This window comes from Cervus canadensis, chromosome 13, assembly GCF_019320065.1.
Source record: "Cervus canadensis isolate Bull #8, Minnesota chromosome 13, ASM1932006v1, whole genome shotgun sequence".
Classification (NCBI taxonomy): Eukaryota; Metazoa; Chordata; class Mammalia; order Artiodactyla; family Cervidae; genus Cervus; species Cervus canadensis.
The window spans coordinates 51,949,113-51,967,489 of record NC_057398.1 but is presented as its reverse complement, the minus strand read 5'-3'; the positions used below and the strand labels follow the sequence as shown (position 1 = coordinate 51,967,489).

At 46.7% G+C, this 18,377-nt stretch overlaps 1 protein-coding gene across 1 annotated transcript in view; it reads right to left on the bottom strand.

Moving 5' to 3' along the window:
• Positions 1 to 15,714, bottom strand: part of CAPN8 (calpain 8) — a 69,714-nt gene extending 54,000 nt beyond the window's left edge. Inside the window, exons 1-2 of the mRNA XM_043486098.1 lie at positions 15,425 to 15,714; positions 5,854 to 5,923 (exon numbers count right to left, since the gene is read on the bottom strand). Of these exons, the coding sequence (XP_043342033.1) occupies positions 5,854 to 5,923; positions 15,425 to 15,661 (307 nt within the window). The 5' untranslated portion in view covers positions 15,662 to 15,714. The remainder of the gene's footprint in view (positions 1 to 5,853; positions 5,924 to 15,424) is intronic.
• Positions 15,715 to 18,377: the final 2,663 nt, after the last annotated feature.

Sequence of the window (18,377 nt, the reverse complement as noted above, 5' to 3'; positions counted from 1 at the left end):
CTTGCTCCTTGAGAGGAAAGCTATGACCAACCTAGACAGCATATTAAAAAGCAGAGACATTACTTTTCCCACAAAGGTCTGTCTAGTCAAAGCTATGGTTTTTCCAGTAGTCGTGTATGGATGTGAGAGTTGGACCGTAAAGAAGGCTGAGCACTTAAGAACTGATGCTTTTGAATGGTGGTGTTGGTGAAGACTCTTGAGAGTCCCTTGGACTGCAAGGAGATCCAACCAGTCCATCCTAAAGGAAATCAGTCCTGAATATTCATTGGAAGGACTGATGTTGAAGCTGAAGCTCCAATACTTTGGCCACCTGATGCAAAGAACTGACTCATTGGAAAAGACCCTGATGCTGGGAAAGATTGAAGGCAGGAGGAGAAGGGGAAGATAGAGGATGAGATGGTTGGATGGCATCACCAACTTGATGGACATGAGTTTGAGCAAGCTCTGGGAGTTGATGATAGACAGTGAAGCCCTGCGTCTTTTTTGGGGGGGTCACAAAAAGTCAGACACGACTGAGTGACTGAACTGAACTGAAAAAATAAAGACATGTTGTCAACTTCAGGATGGGATTTTTTTATTCCAAATATATTCCAAATGCCTGATCCAGCCTGACTGCTAAGAGTGATATTGGCAATAAAGGAAGAAAAAATACAAGTAGCCTCTGATTTAGGCTACCCTGTTTTCATGATTTAATAATGATACAAAGGTTTTAAGAAACAAATCAGATGTAAGTAAACATTCATGGAGCCCTGCTACCCCAGGCACTGTGGATTATAGAGACAAAGAAGAGAATCAGTCCCACCGTGCGTACAGGCTGGGCACCCAGGGTTATTACATCCACTTCTGCCCCCATTTACTGCCCACTATGGGAGGACAAGGAACCGTGTTAATTCCCTACCCATCACAACCACCAGGCAGGCTGGGTTTGACTATATCCCCACTCTACAGCTGTGCTAACTGAGGTGGTGAGGCCACAGGCAGACTGCGAAGACCCAGGTCTCCCTGCAGGGCTCTCTGTACTCCAGCTGTGAATGAGGCACTGCTGGTGGCAGATTCAGAGAAAGAGGAGAACGGCCCTTGGGGAGGAGCATTTCCTGGAGCGCTGCGGGGTGCTGGATTCAGGGGCGGGGGCTGGGGGTGGGGAGAGAAGAGGGCAGGACCAATGAGTCGGAAGGGCAAGGGTGACCTGGGGCGGGGAGAGCACAGTGTGGCCAGACCTGAAGTAGGCTTTCTCCATTCTGTCGGCCCACTGCCACCTCCTTTCGGAGAAGTGTTTTGGGGGAAGGCCTGCAGTCACAAGAGCAAGCCCATGACCCAGGCTAAACCAACCATAGAGTCCCCCACCCCTCCAACTGAAAGGCCCCTAGGAATGGGCAAAGAACCCAACTACCAGACCAGAGACTTTTTCTGAAATTAAACCAAAGCTGGTTCACGATCGTACCAAGTTGACATCTGGAACCTTAGTGGTCATCTCTTCCGCTGCTTGGAGCCTGCTTGGCCTGGGAGAGGGTGGAGCAGACACAGAGAGACCAGCAGAGACACGACAGGCAGAGAGAGCTCCAGGAACATCTGGATCCCTGGACCCAGCCTTCCCCAGGCCAGCGCTGCCCTTCCTTTCCCATGGTCCAGGGGGATGAGCCAACAACTTCTTTTTCCTTAAGCTGACTGAGTTGGATTTCTGAAGCCAGTGACCAAAGCAGTTGTGGCTGGTGCATGGTCATGATATATTGCATCAGGTGAATGAAGCCAGAAACATGAACTTCATGGTGGGACAAGATCTATTTCTGTGGCCTCAGAGGGACACGCATGGGTCAACAAGAGAGAGACAGACAGTGTAGGGACAAACAGCAGAGGGGCCGGCGAGGTGCCAGCAGTTCCCTGGGTGATGCACCAGCCATGGGCCTTTGCCGGAAATGGGTACCACAGACAGGGAATCCTACACTTAACAACTTACTCGCTCATGATACAGTGAGGCCCCGAGATCCCCTCATACTGGAGGGACACTGCGTGAGTGGCCCTTGCCAGATCTGGTGAGTGTGGGCTCTGCCAGGAAGACATGGAAAGCCTGAGGCTGAGGGAGACCCTTTCTTAGTGCACCGAGACGATGAGTGCCAGGCCTGAAGATCCAGGGAGGGCTTCTGTCTAGGGGCTGTTTCATCACCAGATCCCTAGTTGATTATGTGTGTGAAGGCAAACCACCCTGTCCTCCAGCAGAGACTGAGTGACCCAACAAAATGCATACGACACTGTGAGTAATTATCTGGAGCAACTGAATCTTTAGCATTGCAGACTTCCCAGTCTTTCATCCTATAATAACGTCACCAAAGAAAGTTAGCTCCTGGACTTCGCATGAGCACAGACTCTGGTGGGAGCCAAAGACTCACAAGGTAAGGACTCACATGAAGTTCTTGCAAGAGTTAGATTTTATATATATTATATTATATTATATTATATTATATTATATTATATTATATTAAAACAGTTATCAAAATACATTTTTAAAATTAAGATAGAGTAAGATTCATGCCTCTTAACATTCTACATAAAAGTTTTGGAGTGGCACCTCATAAGCAGCATAATTATGAGGTAATGATGAGTATAAGTGGTATTTTGAGATATTTACAACAATTGTAACGTAACAGGAATATAATCCATGATTTCTATTACTGTGCTTCATTGCCTGCATTCATACCAAAAGGAAATAAGTTAGTAACTAAGATGTAACGGTGCAGTTCTTTCATGCTCTAGAAATAATACTCAACACACAGAGGCTCCTAGAACCCACTGACTCAAATTACACTGAAGTGTAAATAGTTGTCCTGGGTCCTTTCTCAGAGTAGATAAGACAATGGTGATAGTGAGACTGATCAAATAGAAGGGAGAGATATTCCACAATGACTGAAGCAGCCAAACTCCACGCCTGCTGACAAACACCCTTGCACACACAAGGACATTCACTGCAACATTTAATTTAATAGCAGGAGAGAGAAAATAACTCAAGTGTCCATGGATAGGAGACAGGCTAAATCAACAGTGGTACATCACACAATGGACTGCAATATTCTGAGTGGTCACAGAAGAACAAAGCTGTTGGACTTCCCTGGCGGTCCAGTAGGTAAGACTTTGAGTTTTCACTGCAGGGGGCGTGGGTTTGATCCCTGGTTTAGGAACTAAGATCCCACATACCATGAGGTACAGCCAAAAGATAAATAAAAACGGAAAAAAGAAAAGAATGAAGCCCTTCATACACTCACTTGGAAAGATCTCCAAGACATTTTATTAAGTGAAATAATGACAAATAATGGCAAGGTGCCAAATAGTATTTACTGAATGCTATCTTCAAGGCAAAAAAGAGATACAGATTAGAATACATTTTAAGATTTGCTTGAATTTGCATAAAGAAATACTGGATGGATTTTAAAACGCTTGTAGGGAAACAGAATAGATGGAGATAGATGGGAAGCCAAATTTTCACTCTGGACCTTTCAGTTTTCATTTTTGAATAGTGTGTACTCAAAATAAAAGTAAAATAACAGTGACACAAAGCTGTGTAAAGGACATCATTTTCATTATATAGATAAACTGTAAAAAAGTAACAATAATATTTAAAATCTGCATTAGACCCCACTGCGCTGTGTTGGATTCTGTCAAGCCTGCAAGGCACTGGGCAAGCATTAATCCCTGTCACTCCCTGACAGGTGCCACGTAACACCACCTCTTAATCTCTCCACGGTCCACCCACTGTTAAAGCCGCCAGGCCCAAGTCTCAGTCCACACGGATTGCTGTCATGCAGCTCCTGGCATCCACCCTGGGGCCAAGTTGCAGGCCCGGCACCCAGGTACCCACTTCGATGCTTGTTGCAGCTCCATCTGGTCCACAGGCCCTCTGGCCCCATACCAAGCACCCTTCAGGAAATTGGACTCAACAAGCCTTTCCGCTCTGTTCATTAAAATCCACCAAGGCAGCTCCGGGCTAACCCAGGGCGGCCTCCGCGGCGTCGCCCCAGCACTTTGATGTGAGTTGGATTCGGGGAGTCGGGTTCATTTCCTGCTCCTCCAGCCGCCGGCTCCATCAGCAGCACATGCTCACCATGGTAACGCTCTGGCCTCTTTTGGGAAACTCTCCTTCCTCCGAGCTTAAAACTATTCAAAGGAGGATCTCTCCAAGTCAATCAATTAAAAGACACTAAATACCTTTTCCAAAGTCAACCCATCTACAACAAGAAGTTGTTAAAAGCATAAATGTGAAGTTGTGTTTCCCTGAGATGCATGCTATATTAGGTTAAACATTTCGCTTGAAGTAAAAAGGCACAGTACACTTACCAGAACAAGAAAAGGTCAGAACACAAGCCCTCTGGGAGCCCTCACCTCACTCAAAGGCTGAGGACACGGAGGCTGTGGCTTTCAGGGACTGGGGCACACGTCTATGTGGTACCCGAATGGTTCTCAATGCTTTGTACTCACGCTCCATGAGCTCTGGCTAAGGGGATATTTGCTATACTCATTAAAGGACAGAACACTGGAAGCATTTAAAATGAATGCCAGCAGTTTTCAAAATCATAGAGGGTTTCCAGCAGGCTGAAGAGAACAGGTTTGCAGTGCAAGGAGAAAAAAGACAGAGGGGAAATCTCCGGAAAGATAAAAGGCGATGGGGCCATGTGGATGCGGAGATTTTGTTTGTTTGGCTGACTTTCAAGCAAGCAGGATTTGTTTCCTCCTGTCTTCGTTTCCAGTTCTATATCCTGCAGCTGTCACCGGCTGGCCGTTTAGAAAGCCGGCGAATTCAATTCAGAGCCATGTTGTCCCTAAAATGTCAGTGTTGTCCAACTCAAGGCAGAAACCGTGAGATCCTGGGATCAGGAGGGCTTATGAGATCAACAGTGCTAATCTGCTATCAAACAGAACCTTGGTTTCCAACACTTAAGGCTAGAACTTACAAAACAAAATACATTATTCCTCTAACTTAACTGTGCCTGATTTGGAGGGAATATGAAAGATTGGAAAGTGAAGGTTCTTAATCCCATGATTCCTGGCCTAGGAAAGAAAGCTTGGATGCAAAGCTAGGATTTTTGTTTTCTTACTCATGAAAAGAGCATCTATTGTGACAGCAGGTGGCGCTAGTGGTGAAGAATCCGCCTGCAATGCAGAAGACAAAAGGGACTCGGGTTTGATCCCTGGGTGGAGAAGATCCCCTGGAGGAGGAAACAGCAATCCATTCCAGTATTCTTACCTGGAGACTCTCACGGACAGAGGAGCTTTGGACAGAGTCCAAGGGGTCACAAAGAGTTGAACATGACTAAAGCGACTTAGACGCCTAATTGTATACATGTGGCCACTCCACAGGACGAATCATGTCCACTTACAGGAAACTATTATCAACACACAGCACAAGGACTCTCCCACTGGTTCAGTGGCTAAAACTTCATACTCCCAATGCCAGAGGCCCACGTCTGATCCCTGGTCAGGGAGCTAGATCCCACATGCTGCAACTGAGAGTTTGCATGCCACAACTGAAAGATACAGCATGCTGCAACGAAAACCTGAAGCAGTCAAATAAATAAATATTAAAAAAAAAAAGAATACTAGCATTATCTACTGTATGCCTATAATCCTAGCTTGTGACTCTAGCATTAAAAAGGGTTAAATGAGCATATGGAAAATCTCTTGGTTAAAAGGAACCAAAGGGAGTTCCAGTATTCCAGACCCAGAGTGGAGACAGCAGTCTCAAAGACCCATACAGGTAAGTGACAGACCTAATGCAGACGGTCAAGTCTAACAGCGTAATCTGATGTTACTCATTACACACACACCTGCCCTCCCCCAAAACAAACAGGACTCTCCCCAGTGACTCACCCAGGGCACCCTGACAGATGTCTGTGCGCGTGGCTCCTCCAACGATAAACTGAGGGCTGGGGCACAATTCCTGGAAACAATCGGGGACAAAACACAAGTCACAAAGATGCCCAGTGATGGTGGCACCAAGGGTGAAGGAGCTTGATGGTCACAAAATTCATGGAAGAAGCCCAAGGGATCATCTATTGCATGTACCGCATTTTATCACCGAGGATTCTGAAGCCCAGAGAAGGCAGGAGAGCTGCCCACAGTCCCACAGCCAGGGGTGGCAAAGCAGGCGTTGGAGCCCACAGCTCCCCTTGTGAGCAGGCTTTTTATCACTATACATACGGTGTGGGTGTGTGGGTGTGAAGGCGGGGAGGCAGGAGAAAGGCAAAGGCTAAGATAATGACAGGATGAAACGTGATCTCACCGTTGGGACAACACCCCTATTTTTAGGGAGAGGATGAGGCTAATGTTTAGCACTCTAAGAAAATGCTCTGCACCCTGCGGACACTCATTAAACACTTGACCGAGTGATGATGACCCTGTGTGCTGATGGAAACACTGAGGCTTCAGGAAGTGTCCTGTCCAGAGAGGAGAACTCAACCTCACTCCCACATCTGACCTGCACTCTGCCACCTCCCTGCTCAGCTATCTCAGAGTGGCACTTGTCACAGACAAGCTCGTGGCCCTGGAGCTCTATTAGGGCACAAGAAGGCATCCTGTGGGCCTGCTTTCTTTCTGGATGTTTAGCAAGGGTGTACATCCAGCAAGGATGTACTCAGCGCCTGTTCCATACACGGTACTAGGTGCACCATATCGGGCAGGGGAAATGGGAGCATGGTGACACAGAGGGAAAGAACACACATGGTTCTTGGCCTCAAAGTGCTTTCAGCCTGCGTGGGAAACCAAGATAGACATCCATGACAAAAATCAGAGGCAAGGGACTTCCCTGGCGGGCCAGTGGTTAGGACTCTGCGCTTCCACCGTAGGGGGCTCGGGTTGGATCCCTGGTTGGGGAACTAAGATCCCGCAGGCCACGCAACATGGCCAAAAAATAAATAATAAATAAAAATTTTCTTTAAAAAAAAATCAGAGGAAAAGCCAAGTGCCTAATACTGGAATGTAGACCACAGAAAACAAAAGGAGAAAAGGGAGAAAGGCCCACGAGGGATTATGCCTGAAAAGACTTATTAGGTGGTAGATGATACATGTGCATGAGAAAAGCAGAATCTAGGACAGACAACGGGCTTCCCAGGTGGCACTAGTGGCAAAGAATCTGCCTGCAATGCAGGAGACATAAGAGACAAAGGTTCGATCCCTGGGTTGGAAGATCCCTAGAAGAGGGCATGGCAACCCACTCCAACAGAGGAGCCTAGTAGGCTACAGTCCATCGTGTTGCAAAGAGTTGGACATGACTGAAGTGACTTAGCAGATGTGAGGACTGGTTCCCAAAGGAGAGGTGGGTCTGCCTCACCACCAGGCACACTCTTAGGGAACAAGGGTGGGACCTCAAGGGACAAAAAGGAAACCAGCCCAGTTTTGCTGTATCAGGGACTGTCTGACCAACAAAGAATGGGACATATTTCCATCTTACTCCATGAGTGACTGCATGCTAAGTCATTTCAGTCATGTCCGACTACTTGTGACCCCACAGACTGTAGCCCACCAGCCTCTCCTGTCCATGGGATTCTCCAGGCAAGCATACTGGAATGGGTTGCCAGGCCCTCCTCCAGGGGATCTTCCAACCCAGGGATTGAACCCTAGTCTCTATGTCTCCTGAATTGGCAAGCAGGTTCTTTACCACTAGCGCCACCTGGGAAGCCCATCTTACTCCATAGAGATAAAGAAATGGTGGATCAAAAAGGAAAGGAGAAGCAAGAGAATGATGGGCTGAAGGCAGACAGAGAGAGTGGGTGTGCAGCCATGAGCTGGGATTCTGAGGTTCCGGGACCATGCGGGGTGGAGGCTTCTGAGTGGCAGCCCTAACACCCTTGTATAAACCTCCTGCCCAAATGGGCAGAGATAGCACCTTTGGGCTGGCTTTTTTTCTTCCAAATATTAAAAAAAAAAAAAAAAATCACTAACTTGTTTTTCATTTAAATAGTGTGTGCCCATGGGTTAAAATATATATATAACAGCAAATAATGCTATAAAAACAAAAAAATTCCTTTCACTTTAGATTCCTTGCTGTTAACATTTCTTGTATACCCTTCCAGAAACTTGTGATGTAAAAGCATATTTACATATATATAGCTTCCCTGGTGGCTCAGATAGTAAAGACTCTACCTGTAATGCAGGAGACCCAGATTCTATCCCTGGATTGGGAAGATCCTCTGGAGAAGAGAATGGCTACCCACTCCAGTATTCTTGCCTGGAGAATTCCATAGACAGGGGAACCTGGTGGGCTACAGTCCATGGCATCACAAAGAGTCGGACATGACTGAGTGACTAACACCTTATATATATACATTTTCTATCTTGTATATCTTTGCTCAGCACATAGAGAGCTTTATCATTTCATAATAAGCACCATGAGTTATTTAGCCAGCCTTCCAATGATGGAGCTTAGTTCTGCTTATTTGTTTCAACCTCTAGTGGCAACTTTTTGTTTTTTTAATTTGTCCACACCAGGTCTTAGTTGCAGCATGTAGGATCTAGTTCCCTGACCAGGGGTTAAACCTGAGGCTGGTGCATTGGGAGCGCGGCATCTTAACCACTGGATCACCAATTGTCCCTCCAGTGGCAATTTACAGACAAAAAGTGACATGAGCCAAACTAGGGGTTCTAAAAGTGGACAGCAGCAAATTCTAATCCCAGGTGATCAAGAAGATCCCAGAGTCCAGACATCGTCTCTTGGTGGGCAGAAGGTAGAGAGATTTGAAATTTTACTTAATAAAAATGGAGAGACAAAAAGAAATGTTGAATGTAATTAAAAAAAAAAAAAGGAAGGGCTGAGAGCACGCTGAACAGAGGTTTGGCAGAATCTCTCTCCTTAAAAACCTTCTTTAAAGAGTCTCCAGCTCCTCGTCTCCCATCCACCCGTCAGCCTCCTGGAGCCTGGCTCCGATCTCCCAGGGCTCCACGAAACTCCTCTCACCAGCACTCACAGAATGAGCTTCGCCATCCTCCATCTCACTGCTCTTTACACTTGATACTGTTGCCTGTTCCCACCTTCTGAAACCCTCCTCTCTTGGCATCTGAATTCTCACTCACTCTTGACTTTCTCACCTCTCTACTCCTTGTCAAGTCTCCTTCGAGACTTCCTCTGCTCTGCTCATCCTCAAGACCAGGAACTCCTGAGCTGAGTCCTCAGTCCTGGGCATGACCCCATCTCGTAGAGCAATAACATGCCCGAAGCCTTCTCCCTGGGTGACGCCATCCAGACCTGTGGCTTCAGTTACTAAGTACAGAGTATGCTGATGTTCCCAAATCACTCCCCCAAGCTGTACATCCAATTACCCATGTCACACTGTCTATATAGTAGACGCACACTAGACTCATACCTAATAGGTCTACCAAGCTCAGCTAAAATGTTAAGTTTGGCTTGGAAAACAGAGTGGTTTGCAAAGGCTGGAGACAACAGAAAGTGTTATAACCAGAGTGGTGCTAAAAGGTTCCTGTGTGTGCCTGTTAAGTCACTTTAGTCGTGTCCAACTCTTTGCACCTCTATGGATCGTAGCCTGCTAGGTTCCTCTGGGGCAGGGATTCTCCAGGCAAGAATACTGGAGTGGTTTGCCGTGCCCTCCTCCAGGGAATTTTCCCAACCCAGGGATCGAATGCACCTTTTCTTGTGGTTCCTGCATTGGCTGATGGGTTCTTTACCACTAGAGCACCTGGGAAGCCCAAGAAGGTTCCTAGGCAATGGAATGCTCATTTGATTACATGTTATTCATTAGCATAACTCAAAATGTACACCACCACCCCCCAAGAGAAAGCAACCAGGAAATTCCCTGACTTATATGTTGTATGAATCTCTCAGGGGCCACAGAATGTCCTCAGCCTTGCAAGGAGATCATATCTCAGCATTATGCCTGAAGAATATTCCCAAAGTCTTCTCTCCATTGCTAACTTTCTATCAGAACTCAGATCATATCAGAGATACAAAGTAACTTGGCAGTCAAAGACATTTAAAAGAGGCAGGCCCCTGCAAAGAGGCAGGCTCCCAACTCCCTACACTTGGGACAATATATTTTCTTCCTTTAAGAACAAACATGTCTTTTCAGCAATAATGTCTACAATTTCTCAGGTAATCAGAACACACCGCAAACTCAATTACTCAAGCCTCCTATCAGCCTCTGATGAAGTTACAAGAGAAACAATGGTATCAGTAAGAAATTCAAGGCAGGAAGTGATTTAAATCACATTCTCAGTGACTTCACAACTTGGAAACGCTGCTCCCCAGGATATTAGTCCATGTCTGAGAGTCTATGTTTGGCATGTCAGGAGCCCTGGCTGTGCACTTTTGGGAAACCCAATGATGCGGTCATGTTCATCATCATCACCATTGATTATGCCCATGGGACTCAGCCCAGCACTCCTGTCCCTCTAGGGTCTGGCCCCATTTGACGTTTCCAGGCTTGCTCTCTGCTTCCCACAGTGCTCTCCTCTGACTACAGGCACTGCCGTCCTCTGAACAAGCTCTGAACGCACATCCACGGCCCTGTACCTCTGCTCACACCATGCCTGCTCGGTCTTGATCATGACCCTCTTCTTTCACCAGCACCCCCACCCCCACCTCAGATGTCTGCAGTAATTAACCAGCCCCGATTCCACAGTCAATTTAACTGTTTCTGCCCTTGAACTCCCGTATATTGTGTCCATATTTATATTTCACTCTCTGGACATTTTGTCTTACGATAATAGCTAGAGACAGCTCATAGAATTGAGCATCTGTTACATGCCAGGCACTGGGCTAAATTCATCCTCTTACTCAAACTTCCCAATAACCCAATAAGGTAAGTCATATTATTATTATTTTGTGGTTTTTTTGCCATATTACATGGCATGTGGGATGTGGAATCTTAGCTCCCTGACTAAGGAGTGAACCCACATCCCTTGCAGTGGAAGCACACTGGACTGCCAAAGATGTCCCATGTTATTCCCATTTTATAGATGAAGGAAACTGAGTCCTGGGGAGGTCAGTAACTTAGCCACACAGCTAATAAACGGAAGAGAGGAAACCAGAATCCTGACCACCTGACACCCAAACCCAAGCTTTTGGCCATTCTGCTGCCAGTCCGCTCTCTGACTATCTCCCCAGCTAGCAAAACTTCACAGAGGCGCCACGCTAGCATCTATACATGACCAGCTCTCAATAAATCAAGGTGGAGTTGAAAAATTCCCAAATTCATTCACTTAAGCGGCAGCAGCTGGATAGAGTGGAAGCCCCATGCTGAGGCCTCGCCCCCTCATGCTTATCCGAACCTCCCAAAGGTCAACCCAGCAGGTTTCTCTTAACTGGAGGTGGCTGTCCCATGAGTCTTTACCATGCAGCTGACATTGTCTCACACCTCTCTCTCTCTCTCTCTCTGGTTTTCTCCTTGGGATCAATAAACTGCTTAATTACAGAGAGAAAAAAAAAAGGACACAGAAGAAAATCATTGACTAGGCTGCACTGGGGCCTGCACACATTGAGCATCCCTCAAACCACAGAGGCCGGCTGGGCATCAACCCAGAGCCACGGGGAAGCTGCAAGATGAGAAGCCGCTTCTAGGAGTACTCCTTGGTCTCACAGGCAGACATGTCATCTGTGATAGGGCTGTGGTCCGTGTCCGACACTCATAGCGGAAGTGTTGTCTTAGGATCATGAATAGCTAAAAGTTTCTCCTGAGAACCCAAGCTTGACCATGAGCTCTTCAGTCTGGGCAAACTTGTCCTCCAACCCTTCAAGAGCCCAACCAAACCTTTCACTCAGGACTTAAAATAGTCAGAAACACCCAGCAGGGGCAGGATGTCAAATTTTATGATTTCAGAAAACATCTAAGTATCAAGCTTTATGTATGATTGAGAGGGGAAAAAACAAATATCCATATAAATTTAGCCCATCTCATCACCTTTCCAGATAAGGCAATGGAAACCCACTCCAGTACTGTTGCCTGGAAAATCCCATGGACGGAGGAGCCTGGTGGGCTGCAGTCCACGGGGTCACCAAGAGTCGGACTGAGTGACTTCACTTTCACTTTTCACTTTCATGCATTAGAGAAGGAAATGGCAACCCACTCCAGTGTTCTTGCCCAGAGAATCCCAGGGACGGGAGAGCCTGGTGGGCTACTGTAGACGGGCAGAGTCAGACACAACTGAAGCAACTTAGCAGCAGCAGCAGCAGCGCCCTTCTCCCAAAGGAAGTAAAAAATTAACATCTTTGTGGGAATGAGGGTTCTAAGAGCCACACCCGGGCAGCTGGCTTCAGGTGCCTAAAACCAGGAGTTAAAGGGCCATCGTCAAAAGCGGCAAGTAAAACAAAAAAAAGACAACTCACTGAAAACTGGGCACTTGAACAGGTCTTTCTCCAAAGACGATTTATGAAACGATCAACAAGCACATGAGCGCTTCCCTGGTGTCTCAGTGGTGGAGAATCCACCAATCCCTGGTCTGGAAAGATCCCACAGAGTGAGGAGCAGAGGAGGCCGCCTGCCACAACTACCGAGCCTGTGCTCTAGAGCCCGGGAACTGCCACTACCAGATGGGCCCTAGGGCCCACGCTCTGCAGCAAGAGGAGACCCCACAGTGAGAAGCCCGGCACCGCAACCAGAGAGGAGCCCCCACTCCCCCAAACCTAGAGAAAGCCCACGCAGCAACCGAGACCCAGCATAGCCAAAAATAAATAAAGAAAATATGGGGAAAAAACAGGAAAAGATGCTTAACATCACTAATCATTAGGGAAATGCAAATCAAAACGACGATGAGATCACACTTCACACTCCCTGGTATGGCCACCACCACAAAACAGGAAGTAACCGGTGAGGGTGAGGATGCAGATGTGGAAAAACTGGAAGCCTGTACACTGCTGGTGGGAACATAAAATGGTGCACTGGCTATGGAAAACAATATAATTAGTCCTCAAAAGTCGAAAATAAATTACCATATATGATTCTATTTCTGGATCCAGACCCAAGATGAATGAAAGCAGAGATCTCAAAGAGCTATTTGTCCACCCATATCCACAATGGCCAAGAGATGCAAACAACCCAAGTGTCTACTGATGGATGAATGGATAAATAAAATGTGAAATATTCATACAGTGAAATACTATTCGATCTTAAAAAGAAAACGCCATCACATGCCACAACATAGATGCATCTTGAGGACATTACGCTAAGTGAAATCAGCCAGTCATAAAAGGACAAACATTGCATGATTTCACTTAAATAGGAGGTACCCAGAATAGTCAAACTCATAGAGACAGAAGTGGAAGGGAAGCAGGGACGTAGAGTTATTGTTTAAGGAGTACAGAGTTTCAGGTTTGCAAGCTGTAAAAGTTCTGGGGACGGTTGGTGACAATAGTTGCCCAGTAATGTCAATGCTCCTATTGTTGCTGAACTATACACTTAAAATGGCTAAGATGGTAAATTTCATGTTGTGTGTATTTTACCACAATCTAAGAAAAAGGGAAGATGGAAGAAAGAGGGAGTGGGGAGGGGAAGAAGAGAGGGGAGGGAGGGAAGAAGGCAAATGAACTCATTGGTGCACCTCATTTCTGGACACCCCAGCCTTCTTGCGGGCCCCTGAGAGACCTCAAGGAAGAAGGAAATGAAGCATTTGGGAACAGGCTGATTTCCCCAGATCCTGAGGCACATCTCTGTTTACAGAATCAGGGTCATTACCAACTCAGGAGCCTATTCAAAAATCTGTAAGATCGTAGAGGATAAAGCTGGGTCCTATAACATGCCATGTGATGTGTGAGCACAACCTAGCCAAAAGCAGCCATGTGAGAATCCTTATTGATGACTGGGAATGGAGAGGGTAAATTCTGACAAGCTTTTATTCACTCATCTGAAAACTCTCAATAATGGGAGTACTTAGGTTTCACATTAACCAGGTTCTACTTACTACCTCGTCATCTGGATTTTATAGCATTTTGCTGACAGGCACAAATCAGCACTTCCTTCTGAAATTACCGAATTTATGTGGATAGTGAGACCAGGTGAAGACACAGTCTAGGGGAAAACGTGGCTGAGGAGGTGAGGGCTCTAAGAATTTCAAATGAAGGAGGGACTTCCCTGGTGGTCCAGTGGCTAAGACTCTGTGCTCCCAATGCAGGGGGCCCAGGTTCCATCCCTGCTAGGGGAAGAAGATCCCATATGCTGCAACTAAGCGTATACATGCCACAACTAAGCCCTGGCACACACAAATAAATATATATATATATAGCTTCCCTGGTGGCTCAGATGGTAAAGAATCTGCCTGCAATGCAGGAGACCTGGGTTCGATCCCTGGGTTCGATCCCTGGGTTGGGAAGATCCCCTGGAGGAGAGCATGGCAACCCACTCCAGTATTCTTGCCTGGAGAATCCCCAGGGACAGAGGAACTTGGCAGGCTATAGTCCATGGGGTCACAAAGAGTAGGACACGAATGAGCAACTAAGCACACTATATATATATAAAGGAGCTTGAAACAAAGGAGAAAAACTCGGCAAAGGCTAACGATACCTGACTTTGGTCACCAAGTGAAGCTTTCTCCCCTCCCACCTTATCCACCTTGCCTCCCCAGGCTCCCTGGGATCCTTCATTCCACTGGAATGCATCCTCTTCCCTTAAGTCTTTCCATCATTCAGTCTTAACATCCCAGGGTCCCACACCCATGGTTTATGTCTCCGTTAGCATTTCCTTCATCCTGTCCAGGATGTCAGTCCTTTATTCACTTGTCTGCCTCCCCACAACCTCCATCAGAGCTGAGGCCACAGCTGATCCCTCGGTTTCTCCCCAACCACCTTCCCAAGCAGGGCAGAGCCAACACCTGGCCCAAAACAGGCCTAAAAAAAAAAAAAACAAAAAAAAAACCTGTTGAAATGAAACATGGCTGTCAACTCCTGACATTAGACTATAAACCCAACCTGGATTTTGCCAACATCGCAAAGTACCCAGAGAGGTTCCAGAGAGGGGTGGAAAATGGCCATGGAGGGCTGGAGGGAGGCCAGGCCACGGAGTTATGCTCAGAGGCGGTGCTCAGTTGCTCAGTCACGTCCAGCTCTGCAACCCCACGGACTATAGCCCGCCAGGCTCCTCTGCCCATGGGATTTTCCAGGCAAGAATACTGGAGTGGGTGGCCACTTCCTTCTCCAGGGGAGGTAACTGTTTTGTAAAACTGATAGGATGAAAACAAAAAGGGAAGAGATAGCTGGAGGTAAAGGGTGGTTCTGATCCCAGGATTCCAATCTAACTTGTCTGGTTCCAAAACCTCTGCATGCTCTTCCCTCTATACTTTATCGTCTCTGAAAAGAATTTTTTAAGTGGGAGTGCCAGGGTGGCGGTTGTCTGAAATATGGGCTCCAGGAACACACGGGCAAGAACTATAATGTCTCCCTCAACTACTGCCCAGAAGTGAGGAGCCTCCATCCTGACTCTCAGCAGCAAGCCCATCTCCTTACCGTGGGCCGCTTCCAGACAACGCCTTGAGTCTGGGGGGAGCAAGGTCCGAGATCCTTGTAGCCCAAAGCTGACGGGCATGCTGGGAACTCTGGGTCCTTAAACAGGACCCCGGAGTCCAAGCACTGCCGCCTCAAGGCCTCGAAGTCCTGGCCCAAGTACTTCACGGCGTTCTGGCTGGAGCCAAGGCCTTCGGCGGCCGCGCGCTGCCTGGCTACTCGGGCCGCCAGGGCTGCCATGGCTGAGGGCTCGGTGGTGTAGACAGAGGGCAGGGATGCTCCGTGCTCTCGGAGACCTGCCCCGCTGGGAGGGAAGCTATAAGGCATCCTGAAGCAGGGGAGGGGAGGGTGGAGCAGGTAAACATTTCACCTGAGGGCCCCGCCCCAGCGGCCGCCCCTCCAGAGAGCAGTGAGTCAGGGCCAGGAGCAAATATGTACCCAGGGTGCAGGTAAAGCTGCCCTGCCTGCCCCTTCTGCCTTTCAGCAGACAGTCTGGAGGCTGGGAACCTTCCAGGGCCCCTCCCAGGCCATTAGCCTAAGACATTCTTGAGGATCACAGTCACCCATCCCCATCTCTTTGCAAGACCTGCTTACCCGTCATTGGCACCATCAGTTGAGATGAGAAGGCCTGTAGGGTAGCATAAGGCCAGTATTTACCAAAGAATTGGTTCTCAGCAGAAGGGAAAGGGGTTGGAGGGGTCACCCTTCTTTCCAGAAAAGTTTGGCTACATATTTTCTAGAAAGATAGACATATCAGAGAAGGGTGAGTCATGGACAGCATCAGAGTAACCCCAAGAAAAACGGGCCCCACCTATGAGAGAAGGGTTTGGCCTTTTCCTGGGCATCCATCCCAACTCCACCAGTAATTAGCCCTGTCACCTGGGACAAGTCATTTAACCTCTCATCCCCTTAATTTTCTCACCTGTAAAATGGAAGGTAATAGTAGGATCTACCCTATATAGGGTTGTTTGGAAGGGTGATGAGATAGGACATAGAATTTGCTTAGAAGAGTACATAAGAAGCACTCAGTAAATAATCAGTCATCATTATTCCTGGGAACCAGGACCAGAAAGAGAAGGCCTGAGGATCAGGGGTTGTGGGTTCTGTGGATAGCCTCTAAAAGCCATCCTTGCCACAAAAAGCAAGGAGATGGGTTTTCCCACAGAGCCTTAAGAAAGGTGCAGAGCCTGCTGACAAATTGATTTCTGCCCAGTGAAAGCTGTCAGTCTTCTAACCTATGTAACTATGTGCTGTGGTTAGTCACTCAGTCATGTCCGACTCTTGCAACCCCATAGACTATAGCCTGCCAGGCTCCTCTGTCCATGGAGTTCTCCAGGCAAGAATACTGGAGTGGGTTGCCATTTCCTTCTCCAGTGTAGCTATAGAAACCAAATTTGTGTTGTTTTAAAGCCCCTACATTTGTCATAATTGGTTATGGCAGAAATAGAAAATTAATGCAGGAAAGAAAACGTAATATGAAGAGTGATTACATACAGGGGAGGAAGGAAATAGGGAGGGGTAGTCCAGGATAGAAATTAGACTTATTTTATAGGTTTGACTTGGAACGTGTAAATATTTAATCCTAAAAATTGTCGTTAAAAAAATCCATAAAATAAAATGGGATGAACGTATTGGTAGCACACCATTTAGAAGTTCAAAGTGTAAAAAAAAAATAAAAAATAAAAAAAAAAAAAAAGAAGAAGTTCAAAGTGGCTAAAAAAGTTATTTGGTTACAACCTGCAATACAACATATCTTGGAAGAAAAACTTACGAAACACAAGAAAAAATCTTACACTATTTTCACTAATCATATGGTTGGTAGTAAAATTTTTGTCATTCTTTTGAAATTATTGTGTGCATATTATGGGAGAAAGCAAATGAGAAGTATTTGATATTCTAATTCTATAATTCAGTGTCGTTAGAACTCAAATTCTGGGCATGGGGTAAGGGAGATTCATACTTAAGGTCCAAAAGATTAAATAAAAATTCCACCAGTCCTCAATTTGGATAGGAAGTATCATCTTAAAAAAGAGAGAGTTGTGGGTTCTAATCTCAGTAGAGAAATGGGCTCTGGGACCTTGCACTGATCGTTTTTCTCAGGGCTCCAATTTCCGAGGCCTGGTCTACCCTAAGGATGGAAACATCAGTGATTTTCGAAATTTGGGAGTGGGGAGAAACTGAAAAATGATCTCCCAAAGATATCTAGTCCTAATCTCTAGAACCTGTGAATAGTATATAACTTATGTGGAAAAAGGATTTTTGCAGAAGTGATTAAGTTAAGGATTTTAAAATGAGGAGACGATCATAACCTTGAGTGTAATTACAAGTATCCTCATAAGACAGAGGTTGAGGGAGATTTAACAACAGACAGAAGAGGAGAAGGTACCCACAGAGGCAGAGAGACTAGGGTGATGCTGTCTCAGGCCAAGTGCCAGCAGCCACCAGAAACGGGCAGAGGCCATAAATGAATCCTCCCCGAGAGTCTTTGGAAGGGCTGTGGCCTTGCCACCATCTTGGTTTCAGCCCCATGGAACTGATTTTAGACGTCTGGCCTCCAAAACTGAGAGAGACCATATTCCTGCTGTTTTAAGCCACGAAGTTTGTTAACTGGTTATAGCAGCCACAGGAAGCAAATCCGGGGTGTGTGAGACTCCCATGAAACACTTGCTTAAAATGCTGATTCCTGGGACTTCCCTGGCAGTCCGGGAGTTAAAAATCCACTTTCCACTGCAGGGGGTATAAGTTTGATCCCTGGTCAGGGAACTAAGATCCCACCCGATGGCGCAACCTAATAGATAAAATTTTTTTCAAGTTTTTTAAAAAATAAAATGCTGACTCCTGCCTTTGCTCCCCACTCCCTCCAAAGTTCTAATTCAGTGGGTGTGGGGTAGGACCCAGGAGTCTGCAGTCTTTATACTGTTATCACAGAGATGATGCCAAATGCAGGGGTCCACGG